This window comes from Carassius gibelio, chromosome A9, assembly GCF_023724105.1.
Source record: "Carassius gibelio isolate Cgi1373 ecotype wild population from Czech Republic chromosome A9, carGib1.2-hapl.c, whole genome shotgun sequence".
NCBI lineage: Eukaryota > Metazoa > Chordata > Actinopteri > Cypriniformes > Cyprinidae > Carassius > Carassius gibelio.
The window spans coordinates 3028171-3044676 of NC_068379.1; the positions used below are offsets into that span (position 1 = coordinate 3028171).

Here is a 16506-nt window from a genome sequence, read left to right on the forward strand (position 1 = left end):
TCACAATAGCATAAAAACCTCTGAATTAAATGGTCTGAAATAAATGTGATGGGAGAAAGACAGACTGTTTGCCCTAAAATATTGAGGAAAAAAAAGTGATATACCCATGCAGGTTGCATACAATAATAGAGAGAGCTGTGTGGTCTGATTCAACAGCAAATTACTCTTAAACTCAAGGGAAAGGTCATATCAGTCAATCACTGAAAAAACTCAGTGTCAATGAATGAGAAAATGTGAGAACAAGCAGACAAAAGGACCATTACAGAATCACCTGTGACGTGATTAAACAGATGAGAAAATGAGGCTTGTAAAGTGTCATTACCATGCAATGAATTTAACTCAGACAAAACCTACAAGATTATTCAGATTTAACAGAATAACCTGTATGTTTACAGCAAAGGAATATATGGACCCAGATGTTGATGTCAGTCTGAAATATTTTAAGTCATATTTTGCTTTGTAAAGGTACAGTGGCATCTACCAACACTAGAGAGAAAGGAATCCTCTCAAAGGAGCAAGAAAGTTCTATACACATATTTAGCTCGTGTTGAAGTTGGTCTTGCAAATTTTAAATATAGTAATATAATATAGTAATATATTAATATAGTTTTCTTTTTTAATCTTGTTGTGGTTCAAATCTGCAGTGCTTCGTTTGAAAAGCATTCATGTTTTTGAGACCGTACTGAAAATATTTCTCAGGTCTCAACGATCTCTTCTCTCTTCTTTGTGTCCAAAAGTTCTACAGGTGTTTCTGCATCCTGTTCTGCTGTCAGAGGCACTTGATGCAGAACGGTCACTCCTCCATGCCCTCCAAGACCACAGTTATCCAGCTCAACCGTAGAGTCCTCAGTAACACTGTTGCCTGCACCGCTCCGATCTCCACCGGCATCCACAAACACGACTGCAGCACCCCTGCCTCAGAGAGGACCAACCCTCCAGAGGTCACCACCTAAACTGACCCCTCCCAGCAGCCGTGATGTCAAGCCTGCTTCGTTGTGCTGAATGTAGCTTTTCAGTCATATTCAACTTTTTATTTTCCTGGGCTTCTTTTACAGCTGTAATACTTCATTGTTAATCAAAAACAAAAACATTTCAAAACATGAAAAAGCATTTCATTGCCAAGTAGTCAGGTCTTTTGCTGTGCATGAAGAACCTTGAGTGCTCTCACTTTGCTGTTAAAAAAAAAAAAAACACTGAACAAGACTACAAAACAAGATTGAACAAGAAGAACCCTAAATGTACACTGCGAGATATTACATTAGTGTAAGCACATCGTTCCATGTGACAAGGCTGCATCAACACAGATTAATTTCGTTTTCTGCCAAACACATCCATAAAATAGAAATTGTTGTTTTATTAAAAAACTGTCCTAAAATGGTTAAATGTTGCTAATATATTTACAAAGTACATCAAAAAAATTGCATTCCCTTTAAGATGTACACAAGCATATACTACAGTTTGGGATCAGTAAGGTTTAAGGCTTTTATTCTGTAAGGAAGGGCACATTCAATTGAACAAATATGACAGAATTGACAATTTTATGTGGTTACAAAATATTTCAATTTTACTTTCTTTTATGGAATTCTCTAAAAATCCTCTACAAATTCTACTTTTCCATCAAGTGAATAAATTACATTTAAAAAAAAGAAAAGAAAACCGTTATTGAGTTTGTAGTAATATTTCACAACATTACTGTTTTTCTGTATTTTCTGTTCAAATAGCCACAGCCTTGGTGAGCATAAAAGACTTGTTTCAAAAACATGGGAACATTTTTCAGAGAAAAAAAAAAAAACTTTTACCAATACCAAAGAAAGAGCACCATTATCTGTTCCATCATACCTCAAATTGTTCCATTCCTATTAGTTATGTTTCATATGATAAATTATATTGCTGTCTGGGCCCATATCACTGATGTATAGGACACACTGATCCTGATCACTTCACATCTGTGACAACGATAGTGTTTCAGCGACTACGCAATATAGTAAAGAACTTCCACAGTGGGAACCTTCATCACAAAAGACCAGACATCCTATACATAAAACAGATGAACATTTCACTTTCGATCCAAACTGATGAATTCACAGAGAACTGACTTCTGCTTTTGAAATGCGCTGAATGCATGCCTGGGGTTGTATATTCCGTAATAGTTTCTCTAAGGACACAATCACACTGTGTAAACTCCTCAACATCTCACGCTCCCATCTCCATGATACTGAAAGGACTGTGTATAAAGTGCCAAACCCTAAGAGGGCAATGAGACCATTCATGCATTAAAGTATCTGCTTATTTGTAATGGTCAAAAAGATATTACACAGAAATGATCTAATTGTTATGACATTACAAACTGGATATTTGTCAGTCGATTTGTTGTACCATTTTGTTGTTCAATTATAAATGCAGCTCAATCTCTGAATATTGAACCACAGATTGCTCTCAGAAGGCAACGAGTAATGAGAACCACAAGTACAAAACAAAGTTTGTGATTTTTATAAATGGGGGAGGTATAAATTTTGTTTACTTGAATGGGGAGTCATCTCATTTATCATCAGTAAAATATGGAGTGCCACAAGGATCCGTCCTAGGTCCCCTTCTATTTTCAATATACATGTTTCCCCTTGGTAATATTATTAGAAAATACAGAATTAGCTTCCACTGTTATGCTGATGATACTCAGCTATATATCTCAACGAGACCAGATGAAACTTCTCAATTATCTAAGCTAACAGAGTGTGTTAAAAATGTAAAAGATTGGATGACAAATAATTTTCTCCAATTAAATTCGGATAAGACAGAGATATTAATCATTGGACCAAAAAACACTACACAGAATCTTGTAGATTACAATCTGCAACTAGACGGATGTACTGTTACTTCCTCTACAGTCAGAAATCTGGGTGTCATATTAGACAGCAATTTGTCTTTTGAAAATCATATTTCCAATGTTACAAAAACTGCATTCGTCCATTTTAGAAACATTGCCAAGCTACGAAACATGTTATCTGTTTCTGATGCAGAAAAGCTAGATCATGCATACATGACCTCTAGACTGGACTATTGTAATGCACTTCTAGGTGGTTGTCCTGCTTCGTCAATAAACAAGCTACAGGTCGTCCAAAATACAGCAGCTAGAGTCCTTACCAGGTCAAGAAAATATGATCATATTACCCCAATTTTACAGTCTCTGCACTGGCTACCTATTAAGTTCCGTATCAGTTACAAATTATCATTACTTACCTATAAGGCCCTAAATGGTTTAGCTCCTGCGTACCTAACTAGCCTTCTACCACGTTACAACCCATCACGCACCCTAAGGTCACAAAACACTGGACTTTTGGTCGTTCCTAGGATAGCAAAGTCCACTAAAGGAGGTAGAGATTTCTCACATTTGGCTCCCAAACTCTGGAATAGCCTTCCTGGTAATGTTCGGGGTTCAGAAACACTCTCTCTGTTTAAATCTAGATTAAAAACACATCTCCTTCGCCAAGCATTCAAATAATGTATCTCTTAAATTGTGAGTGTAGTTGCATCTGATCAAAGGTGCATTCTTATTCATTAGCTTAGGTTAAACTAATTTTAGTTTGTTGGATCAGCAGCTATGCTAATGATGTCTCTATTTTGTTTCTCTGTTTTGCCACGGGATGTAACTAGGATTTAAACAAGCTCCAGTCTGGATCCAGAACACCTGAGAAGAGATGATACTGATCCTCAGAGGACCCCAGATGATGCTGACCCTGAATCAACAAACTGAACTAACAATTATTGCTACATGTATGACTGCATCATATAACAATTATTAATTAATAATATTAATAATGTTCATCGTCTAGCTGACTACATCTTGTATTAATTTTTTCTAAAAAAAAAATCCTGTCAAACGTGCACAAACTGACAGTCACCACCATAAGCTACTACTAAATATTGTAGAAACAATTTTCTGTAAAGTTGCTTTGTAACGATTCGTATTGTAAAAAGCGCTATACAAATAAACTTGAATTGAATTGAATAAACAGCCTTAAATGATTGTGAAAAGTGTCTTATAACAAAAGATCAGGGTCACATTTTCAAGATTAAACCCAAATGTAACTACAACTAGTTCCAAAGAACCTAGGCAGCATTATGTGATGCCAGAATATACATTTTTCAATACATACAGTATTCAGTTATATCAGTGTTAGTGCTGTTTGGATGATGTTTTCAAGTCATTTCAAGTTTGATGTGATATGAGTGGTCATCTTGTTAATTTGTGTTCTCAATAGCACCATTATTTATTCACTCCAACCACTTTGCAGATGTGGAACACATATAAAAATGAGAGGCTGATTTAATGCATGAACAGTGTACTGGGCTAAGCATAGGGCGACAGTTCAATGGCTCTTCCTCCAATAAATGAAAAAGAAAAAAAACTTTAGAACTAGAAAATGCACAAAGGAAGCAGCCACATGACGCTTCCATAGTCATCACCATAGAAACAGACTATATCTATGAGGAGGGTATTTATGTGTCTGCAATATGACTGGATATCTACTGTTCAACAAGATCTGTAGCTACATGCAATTACTTACTGAGTCTGAGGCAGTGTCGTGCTGAATTGTATCAGCCAAGCTCAAGTCTTTTGAGAAAAGTGAATACATGTAGCTGTGATATTACAATACTGAGAAGAATTACATCTGAAGTATTCAGACGGCTTTTTGGCGGGAACTGTTGCTATGGTGAATTGTAATATCGGTGCTCCATTGATAATGGCTTTTTACATTTGTGGTGCATGTGCTTAACTCAGAGTCAGTCAATTAATTTAGAGTTGATGGAACCAACTCATTTCAGCTGTTCTGTAACCGAAAACTCATCTCAGGGTAAGTCAAGTTTAAACTCAGGGTTGGTTGAACCTCCTTAGTGAAACAGGCCCCTGGACTTCTCCAACATTAAATCAAATTAAATCACATTTCTAAAAGCCACAAGAGCAATTTTGTGAGCTTTATATTTTAGTTCAGAAACCAAAAGGAAAAATACAGGAGTAGAAATTTGAAGTGAAATTTTTTTCCATTTGTGGTTTCTTCTTCTCAAGTAACCACTAACATTAATAGTGGTGCTGACTTGATGACAAACATGAAATAATTGAGAGGCTAATAAAACATTTGTGATGTCTTCAAGAACAGACTCTTGAAAGTACAGCCAATTTCTTGGGAGACAGTAACAAGTGGGTAATCACCAAAAATAATTGCAATCTGTTTGAGCTGTCTGACTGGGATTGATCGATTGACAGTTTCACCTCAACTACTAATAAGAGTTTGGAGTGGGACTGTGAAAGTGGTTTAAAAAGAAAAAATAAGGAGAGAGTCATTGTTGCAATTTTACGTATTATTGTTTGTGCCAGAGAAATCGCACCTTTGAGTTTTGAACCGGTAGCATAGACTGTGTGAGAGAGTGTGTCTCTTACCAATGAACCCTGAGGAGGGTGGATTGGGCTGAATGTTCTCCAGATGGTTTCCCTGAATCACGTCCCATAACTGCCAGATGTATTTTGGGTGCAGGATGTAGAAAGGCTGAGCAGGGAAGAGCATCCTGTACTCCACATACGGAGCAAACAGGTTGTAGTCTGGATTTGAGTACCACTACAAAAACAAACAAAACAACTACATGAGCAAAATGACTCCAAGATCTTCCTAATCTGGTTTCATTTCAACCAGGGACAATGTGGAAGGCTGTTACTTCATTTTAAAAGGTGAAGTGGGGATTATTTTCCATACCCACTGTGTGTGTGTGTGTGTGAGATAGAGAGTATATATATATATATATATATATATATATATATATATATATATATATATATATATATATATATATATATATATAATATGTGTGTGTGTGTGTGTGTCTGCTCATGTTTTTGTGACATATTAGGACACAACTCTGTATAATAACATGGGTATGGCACAGGTATTACAAGGAGAGGGTGACTTATGAGGACATAACCCATGTCCCCATTTTTCAAAACGCTTATAAATCATACAGAATGAGTTTTTTTGAGAAAGTAAAAATGCAAGTTTCCTGTCAGGGTTAGGGTTAGGGCTAGGGGTAGGGAAAAAAGTATTTGTTAGTTTAATAGTTCAATTGTAAATGGTTAAAGCGCTCACAGAGAAAATGAAGAAAAAAAAGGACAACCAAGAACTTAATAAAGTGTACTTGTTGTCATACTGATGAGCAGAGCTGGGTAGTTTACTTACAAATTGTAAACAGTTACTGATTGACAAATTACACGACAAAAATTGCAGTTAGTAACAATCCATTACAATACACATTTTAGGTAACATAAGATTATTATTTTTTATTACTTCTTACCTAACTTGTTTGAAACATTGATTTGAATAAGATAATATAGTACCACATTGATATAAAATACAAAAGAAGGAAATCTTAATGCAAACTTAAAATAAATCATTTGAATACATTAAGATATCATACATTTTAATAAATGATTCATTTTAAAATTAAAACTAAATGCTTAGTACAAAATTATTATTATTATTTTTTTTTCTGCATGTCATGTGACCATTAAACCACCTTCAAAGAACGTGAACACGCAAATGTGAGAATTATTAAAATATTTATCTAAAAATCTCAGTGCCACTTCAAGTAAATGTATTAGGTAAAGGTTTAGCCGACACAAAAGTTTGGGAATGCCTGAATTACATGCTCATAATAAATAACATTAATTTGTGCTTTTGTGTTTGAATGTAAAAAAAGTCTTCCAAAAACTAAATTTTTGGAATCTGATTACATAATCCAGATTATTTGTATGATCAGTTACTACTCAGCTCTGTTGATAGTGTATGTACACAGAAGCTATGATTAGATTCATGACACTCAAGAAACAAGCATTTGAAAACTTTATTGTTGTGAAATGATAAAAAATAATGGTACAAATCTATTTTTAGTCACATGAAACATAATTTGTGATTACATGTGACTGGACTTAATAGGCTAACTGTGAAAATATTGAAAGAGATTGCATCATTATGCTGTTGCACTGATGTTAATAAAGATATGTTACCAAGTTCTGCTTGAGGAAAGCTACAGAAGTTTGCACACTTTTGATCTGTTTACAACTTCCAAGCCAGGGACCCGTAACAGTTGTACACAAATATTCAACAGGTTCATTGTGTTCGCTGTATGCACATCGTTCTCAAAATGCGCCACAGCATCATTCATGTGCTTTGAGACATACTGTTGTATTCTTGAGCTGACAAGGAGAATAAAAGAGCACACGTGTGATGACGGGATGAAAACTGACATTTAAATTGACTGTACAGAATTAACTGCTGGCCTTGCATCTGCACAGAAATGTTCCTATTGACCTTCCTTGTCAACTTATTGACCTTCTTGTCAAGAGAAACAAAAGGACAGGTGGAAAGCATTTATAGTAATCTGCTCTCCAAACCCCTGCCGTTGTGGTTTACGATTCACAGCGGTGTCTGAGCAGACGCACTCAGACCAGACAAATCAGTGTAACCTTCGTGCATGGCGTCTTCACACACTCACAGGTATGCTCTCATCTGAATTGCAAAAGTACAATGTCACCTGCTCTCTGAATGTGCAAGGAGAATTTCTTGAGTTGTGATCGCTTTTAAGACATCAGAATATACTTTAAATGTTACATTGTTGTTAATAACTAATGAACTTTTTTTTATATACATCTAAACATTGTTATAGGTGTGTTTAATATGATTTGCATGGTTATTGTAGTACTCACTTTGTGCAGGTTGAGGGTGTATGGAGCAGGATCCCACGCCACTAGTGTTATATTCTTATACAGCGAGCTTGTGTTGAACTGGTGCTTGGGATTCACCAGGATCTGCAAACAAAACAGATAACGGGCTATACTTAGTAGACAAACAAAAGGAAAAGGAAAACCCAAAACGGAGGTCCTTCCAAGTCGAGTGCAAACAACTCCTTGGTTAGCCAAGAAACATACAACAGCATCATGGACTTTAACAAAGGGATGGTTCACCCAAAAAAAGACCTTCGTTCATCTTAGGAACACAAATTCTAAAGATGTCCTTATCACCTTTCTGGGCCTTGAATGTGGTAGTTGCATTGCCATCTATGCAGGGTCAGAAAGCTCTAGGATTTACTCAAAATTATCTTAATTTGTGTTCCAAAGAAGAACAAAGGTCTGACAGGTTTGGAACGACAGATGACAGAATTAAAAGGTTTGGGGGAACCATCCTTCTAACCAGGCACAATGCTTTCCATGAAGAGAATCTGTTCACACTGAAAGTGAACATGCTGCGTACAGTAGCAACTCCTGAACATAAATACCAGATTCTGGATCACACTGTAGACTGTGGGAATTACTGTACTTCTGGCAGAAATCTAGTGTCCTTGCATAATTCAGCTTGAGGGGGCACACTAATGTTGATTGGCAGGTTCTACATTCATACACAGAACGTCATCTAAGAATAGACATTAATGTAGTATTTATTTTGTTTGAATGTTGATTAGAATGTTACAAGTTTTTGAAAAAGCCACATCGATTCTCAGAACAACTCGGGAGTAAACCTCAGTGAATGGGGAACTGCTAAAAACAAAAAAATATACAGGCTACATTAATTATATTAACTTCAATACAGGCTACCACTTCATTTTTGGTTTGTTTAATATACTACGACTATAACTACTACCTTTTTTATTGGCTATTTGTAGCAATTGCTTCTCTTTCTGGAAGGTAGAATATTTTGCATATCATAGATTTACATAGCACTGACCAGAACTATTCACATAATGTAAAATTAAAAGGCAATTAAATCCCAATTAGTGCTCGATGCATTTCCATTTGTCACTGCAGATTTACTTTAGAAACAGCTGTAGCATGGTTGAGCTCAGGATCCAAATAAAGTTCAGGGTAACAAAATGCCCCTCAGAAAATCCCTGCCGACGAGGTGGTACTTTTTCAAAGTTCGGGAACTTTCGGGTGCGGGACTTGGGCGCTAACATGCTGATTGGCTTGGAGTTCACGCAGCATTGTGATTTCGACCACCATTTAAACCATATAAACATTGGCGACCTCAGAGTTATTCTTGACTGCTTCGATGCGGTGCAGTAAGATAAGGCATTGTTTTGATGCTTAAAACCTGTAAAGACATTTTTGAGAAAGACATCTTTGAGCATTATTTTATGCATTTTATGTATTTATGGCATTTTTTATGAACAGTCCTCCCTCACTCAAGAGCTAAAGGTCACCCATGGTCACAATCTTCAGAACAACTACTTTTGTGGTCCACAGAAACAAAGACAGTCATGCAGTTTGCAATTGCATGCAGGTGAGTAAAAGGTCCTTTTCAGGCGATACTCTGAAATGAATGAATACCTTTTATTGTCATTATACACACATACAATGAAATTAGAATAGCTTCCCTTCAACATAATTTACATATCACATAGTGCACAAAACACATTAAACAAAACATTTAAATGTGACAAAGGACACCGTGCATCCCACAGAGCAGTCTCCGTTCTGCATCGTGTGTGTTTGAGCATGTGTCCACTAGGACATGATGACTCAGATCTAGCTGAAAACACACACAGCCGAGCCAAAGGGTGTCCAAATGAGATCTGCTTCAATTATGAGTCACAGAAAGTCACAGTACTACCGATATGAACCGAAGACAACAAACTTCGCTCACCTGAGAGTTGATTATGCGCATGGTGGTTTTATTCCCAACGTCTCTTTCATAACCCTTTGTAGGCGCTGTATTAAAACGCAGCACTGCATCATGGGAATCTGGAATTACAAAAATGGGAGCTTTAATCACATGGTGCCTTCGACGGAGTCATGGTTAAAGGAATAAAGAGTGAAAAACAAAGGCATTTCACTCCTGCATAACTTCAGATACGTGACGAAACAATATGTCTTAAGAGAAAGAGAGAGCAAGGCCTAAATCCATTAAAGGAACGGACTATATAACAACAGAGCCAGAACACACACTGAAAACACATCATGTACATTGGAGTGCATTGGTGGAAATGTGAGGACGTAATGGTCAGGAATTAAAAATAAACAGCGCTAGTAAACATGTTCCTCACACTGCTAAACCCTGTAAACTGTTAAGAACTGAGCAAACCGCTTGTATAGCAGAAAATAAACAGATGCCATTTTTATTACTGGGTTCACCATAGGCTTTTTATTGAATGAATATCTTCCATTTAATCTGCTGTGAGACTGAGTGACTTTAGAGGTCATGTTAAGTTCACTCAATCTCAGGACAATTTTCATTTTTGGGTGAATGATCTCTGTCTGATGTACACCGAGTCATTTTTTACTCCATTACGGTGTAGCAGACAGAAATAAATAAACAAATAAATAATAAAGTTAGATATGACAGTTATGGGAAGTGCTTACTGCATGATTTTCCAGTTACTAAACACCAAATTTGTGAATAAGGCATGAGGTTGGGATGTAAATGACAAAACAGAATTACATTTTAATAATATAAAAGAGACACTACTTTAACGTGTCTTTGTTAACTACTGATTGATATTATTGACAAAATGTATGACTTATTAGGGTTAAGATTAAGATTTCTTTTATAGTTAGCTGCTTGTAATTATGCATAATTTGCTGTTATTACTATAGTGCATACATGTATATTTAAGAAACATTGCAAAATAAAATACCACATCATAATAAAATATTTTTTTATTAAATAAAAAATATTTGTATTAATAAAAATAAGCTTTAATGAATAAACCTAATTAAAACCATAACTATTTTATAGAAATAATAAAATTTATATAATAAATCAAACAACTATTTTAATTAAATTTAAATTTAAAAATAAAGTAAATCAATTCATACACAAAGGGATGCTATTTTAGTAAAATTAGAAATGTTTAAACATAACTTGCAAACTAAAAACAGACAAAAAAACTTGTTCTAAAACAACATTGCTCTCTAGTGGACGAACTGCTTATAGCAAGATAATATTCATACAAAACACATTCATACATATAAATTTTAATAGAGAAAGAGAGAGAGAGAGAGAGAATAAATATGAATGATGAATAGCTCTTTCTCCTGGATGTGACGGGACAATGACAGATCTTCAGGAAGCCCCTCTCCTCCTCATCCATCTCTCCGTTCAGCCGATATGCCGTTTATTGGCCTTCATCAACTAGCAATATTTTCAAAACAGTACATTTGAGCTTGACATCGAGCATGTCCCACTATTTTGACAGGGACATCAATCTCCTGAGAGAATATAAGTCACATCAGGAGAGGAAAAAGAGCCCACGCACGTGTGTGAAAGAAAAATTATGAAAAATTATATAGACACAGAATGGGAAAAAAAGAAACTAAATAACAAACAATTATGTCTTGTTATATATATATATATATATATATATATATATATATATATATGTGCTTTGTGGAGAGACATTGCAATACCACTAGATGGCAGATGAAGACCAACAACTAACATGGTCCTAACCGTCCCATTGAACCAGACCTTTGACCGCTCAAGGTTTAGTCCACATTGCAGCTTTCTCTAGTAAAGCACCAACTATTTAGACTGTTTGACAGATATACAAGCACAAGTACTTTTTATGCATCTTTCGGGGGCGGATAAACATGAGGAATAAACAAAAGACATCAAGAGACAGCACACAAGGCATTGCTGAGGTACTGCTATGACCTTACAGAAACTTTGTTTGAGGTAAAAAATCAGTTCTGAAATCATACTGACAAACAGGGAAAATGCCATAGAACAGGAAAAAAAACAAAAAAAAAAACACACATATTGAGGCATCATTATAACTTTGTCTACTTTATGGTAGTCTCACTAAAGTTAAGAACAAGGTTATAACAATGCCTACAGTTTCATTTAAACTAGAAAAAGTATCGCAGATAAAACTGTCACTGGGAATACAAATCGATTCGTTTAAAGATTTTTTCAAGGTATTGCAGGTTTGTTGCTCCTATTTGCAGGGTGCAATTTAATACACACATTTATAATGAAATTTAAAGAGCCAGTAAGATGAAAATTCTAAGCTTCCTATCACTGTTTATAAGTCCTGTACATTAGGTTAAAATCCATCCAAGGTTAAAAAACATTGTCATTTTGTCAAAATATCATTTTAAAATGACCTCAATTCTCAGAGATCCCCAAACGGTTCGCGTGAAGCTGTTCAAAAGATTCAGTTTCCTTAAACCCCACCTTTCGGTAGCATACTGTGTTCTGATTGGTCAACTGACATAGTCAGGTTTGATTGGTTGTTCCGCACACACCTCCACGGTAAACTATGCGTTAGCATCTTTTTGGGGTGAATTATGTCTTATTCCTCTCACCACGAAGCAAACAGTAAAATAAAAAACTTGAACAGTCTCGCTGCTTTTTCTTCTGTGTGTGTGTATTAAAGCCGCGCTTCAGTTTGAATCTGAATAGCGCGTTCAGCGCGGGGGCGTGGTCACATTAGATATAATGAAGGGAGACATGAAAAACACATCGCGTTGTTTTCATATGGATTACTTTATCACAGAATATCTGTTAGCAACACTTGTTTATTCAGAGTTCCGTTTCTCCCAAGACGGTAGGCGGAGCTTATTATGCAAAGTGTTCTAGTGACGTACATAGAGATGGGCAAAAGATTTGAAATCTATAACGACTCGTTTCAGCGATTCAGAGTCGACTCCTTACTTTAGAAGCCAATAACTTTATAAATCGTGTACTTTTTGGTTTAATTATTTGCACATTGTTTACACTGATGGACAGCTACATCATACACTGTAATACAGGTCATTTTTGATTTCCCATCTGTGTGGCTCTTTAATACACAATGTAACATATCAGTGATAACTTCCATATTTCACTGTAAAAAGACCATTACAATTACTTTTATACTGCAACTGTAAATTGCTAGACTGATGTTGTATTTATGGCCATCTACACTTTCACATGTTAAACGATCAAGCTTTTATATGGATACAGAAAACCACAGGGAGCCCTTAAAGCTTCTTTGACAACAGCTGGTTTACACTCGCCTTATTAGAAGTTTGGGAAGATGCTTGGCACATGATTCATTCTTTTAATGAGCTATGTGGACCAAAATCAGAGCCCAAGCAGAGATTGGTTTTGTGTGGAAAAACATTTACTGTTGAACCAAATCGCTCCGAGACACTGAAAACACTGGATTGATGAGCTGCTCGCGTGTAAAACAGTGTCACGCTTCACTCTAAAACATGCTATGCATATTTAATTAAATCATAGCCTTTGCGATCAGATAATCACACTAGGCCAAGTGGAAATTTCGATTTGTCAGGAAGCCTCAAGTGCCTCAAACTAAATTGATGCCACCACCCTGACAAGCTTTGGCAAACCCAGTGATGTGGTTTTTGTTTTGTTTTGCAGAAGTGCACAATCAATTAACAAAAAAATTACACTGTGCATGCTGATAAAAAAAACAAACCCTGCGTTCTCTTACTTCCAGAAATTACGTAAAGAAAATCAATCTGATTAGATTTTGCAGTTAAGAGAAAGTACTTTCCATTTTAGTAAGCAATATGCATCAGACATGCAGCAAACGGACTGTGGGCTTCTGTAGGCGTTTCGTCTGAGACTAGGATGGTAGACACACTTAGAACCAAAAAATGAAAGAAACAGCTGAGAGATTGCACAGCATTGCGTATGACTGCATTGGTAATGTGAATCAAAGCTGGAATCTCTCTGGAAAATAACTAACTTGATAAACTACAGTGTTAATAACGGAGTGGCTTTGCCAAACAAAACATGACTAAACACACATATATATATATATAAGATGACAGAAATAGTATTATTGTTATTTCAATGCACAGATGTTCAAAAACAAGGTTTATATCATCCAAGCCGGAGACAGCTCTGCTCTTGGCTCTCTAGCTCGTCCTTGAGTAAACTTGGAGGGCACACTAGGTTGGCACGGCTGATGGGAAATGTTTAGACAAGACAAGCTGAATTTAACAGACAAGTTAAAGGGGCTGTGGAGAAACAGAACCTGATCAATGCGAGCCATACTTGTATACTGTGTGTAAATACTGCTGCTTTACAACAACTGTAACAGACAGATGCTGACACCACTTTCATGATTTCACACATGATAGTGATTTCAGTGCACTAGTGGATTTAAAAGAGTGAGCATTAATTTGGTCAGGTGACTTTAAGACCCTGCCCCAGCAACATTCAGCCACTAACCAGTCAACATGATGTAAAGTCATCAACAACAAAGGTACAACTTCTGGCTTCCCTTAACAGAGTTTCAAACCTGCAACCATTAAGAAAACCATTTCGTATAAATACGGCAGGACATTAATTGTCGGACTGTAGTTGTGTATATTACTGTGAGGACTCGCATTCTGACGGCACCCATTCATTGCAGATGATCCACTGGTGAGCAAGTGATCGAACTCTAAATTTCTTCAAATCTGTTACCATTTAGAAACAAACTCATCTTAATCTTGGATGGCCTGAGCGCAAGACAATTCTCAGCAATTTTGGGGTGAACTATTGCTTTAATTGTTGTCCATCTCAGTAAAATGGCATCTAATTTAAATTCTCCCAATCAGTTCCCCAAATTCCACAACTTTAAATCCATTTTAGTTTAGAATATCATGCTCGATCTTTCAGTGAAACGACAGACTTCTTCTCTCTGTTAATACAAGATTTCTTCAATAATCTAGTCTGTTCACACCAGCAATCTACTACAAGATCTGCCTCCATCTAATAAACAACTGATGGAGAAAACCAACCTATTTTTATCTTCTTTTCCGATAATCCATTACATCACAATACAAAGAAAAAAAAAATCTGCCTGCACTCAAAATAACTTGAAGCATTCAATAAACCATCTCTCATAGACTCCTGCCAGAAGAAGAAAAACAATAGGAGCTACAGTTATGTCTTACCATAATAACAGCAATAAACTAATAATACACAACTGTTATTAGCTCTATCATAATAATAGCAATAACAAATATTGGAGGGAAGTAAATTGCCCTACAGGGAAATTCACTGATATTTAGTGCAATTATGGAGAGAGAGAGAGAGAGAGAGAGAGAGAGAGAGAGAGAGAGAGATGTAATTAAAATGGTGATAGAAAGACCGTTAGAAAGCATCTAGCTTGTAAATGAACGGGAAAGCATCCGTCTCATCATCACCACATGCCTTCATGAGACGCCAGAGTCACCATTATCCTGAGAAACAACAAAAGCTGTGCCGTCACCTTGGAAACCCTTCCTCTGTGCCACCATAGATGCCAAAGCTGGAGGAATCTGGGCTCTTTGTGTGCCCTGTGATGCTTGTGATTATGTAACCGCAAAGAGCATCAGTATCCCACTGACCCTTTCAGAGAAACTGGCATCACCACAGAGAGAGAGAGAAAAACAAGTGAAGAGAATGATAGAGACTTAAACCAAGCCAAAACAAGGCCTCACTTCACAAGCAAATTTCACTTTTTTTTTCAGGATAGTCTTCTGAAAAGACTATTCGGGTGTTTGAAGAAACAGAACTAGAGATTAGAAATCTGAAGCATCAGTAAAAACAGAAAGAAAGAAAACATGCCTTAAGGCATGAGTAGTAATTATAACTCTGAAATCTGACTGAAACAGAAGTCAGGCTAATGAACTACATTTTTGTCCATTTTAGAAAACAAATAGGCAGGGATAAACCACTATTAGGTAGCACTTTATTTTACAGTCCTGTTCCTCATGTGCATACTATGTACTTATTATAGTAATTACAATAACTAGGTACTAACCCTGAACTTACCCCTAAACCTAACCCTACCCCATGTAGTTACCTTGTGTTACCAGAACTTTCTTAGATAAATACACTGTAAGTACATGTTAGTACACATACTGTAAAATGAAGTGTAACCCACTATTAAAATCTCTACAATACTGACAAGCTGCTAATCATTTCCATTGTTATTTTATGGAATATATTATAAAAGGCTGACATCAGATTTCAACTACTAATATATCCAAATAAAGTTATCCATTTTTAATGCTTCTAGTGAATTTTTATCACAACATCATAAAGTACATAATATGCTAAATGCGTGTTAATTATGAGATTTGACAGGTTTATTAAATTAATATTTTTAAGGATTAATGGCAAATGAAAATGTAAACATGCACATTATCCAATAATATATTTTTTTTTAAAAATAAAGAGATTTATTATAGTTTGGACTGTTATGCTGTATCATACTGGATACAATATTGGTTTTCTTAAATTTTATTTTATAGTGTTTTAAAAGCAAGCTTTTCAAATGTGGTTTACACACAAACTGTTTTTCTGAACGGCTTAAACACGAAAACCTAATCTCTGAGCCAAACTCTCACCATCTTAAACCAATTTGTCGAATAAAGTACTCTTTCTGCTAAACCTTAAACACGTTCAGGCAGTTACTCTCTATTTGCAAATCTCATGCACTTTTCAATATTCAGCACAATACCATTCGTGCATACATAAC

General features: G+C 36.0%; 2 protein-coding genes across 7 annotated transcripts in view; one reads left to right on the forward strand and one right to left on the reverse strand.

Annotated features, from left to right (window-relative positions):
- The window catches only part of LOC128019439 (opsin-3-like), a 30758-nt gene extending 28499 nt beyond the window's left edge, over window positions 1-2259 (forward strand). The window contains exon 4 of the mRNA XM_052605428.1: window positions 738-2259. Coding sequence (XP_052461388.1) covers window positions 738-953 — 216 coding nt within the window. The 3' untranslated portion in view covers window positions 954-2259. The remainder of the gene's footprint in view (window positions 1-737) is intronic.
- Window positions 1-16506, reverse strand: part of LOC128019426 (beta-galactoside alpha-2,6-sialyltransferase 2-like) — a 62569-nt gene that overhangs the window by 4672 nt on the left and 41391 nt on the right. For all 6 annotated transcript variants that reach the window (XM_052605404.1, XM_052605406.1, XM_052605408.1 and 3 more), the window contains 3 exons: window positions 9684-9781; window positions 7751-7852; window positions 5438-5612 (listed from right to left, as the gene is read on the reverse strand). In XM_052605404.1, the coding sequence (XP_052461364.1) occupies window positions 5438-5612; window positions 7751-7852; window positions 9684-9781 (375 nt within the window). The remainder of the gene's footprint in view (window positions 1-5437; window positions 5613-7750; window positions 7853-9683; window positions 9782-16506) is intronic.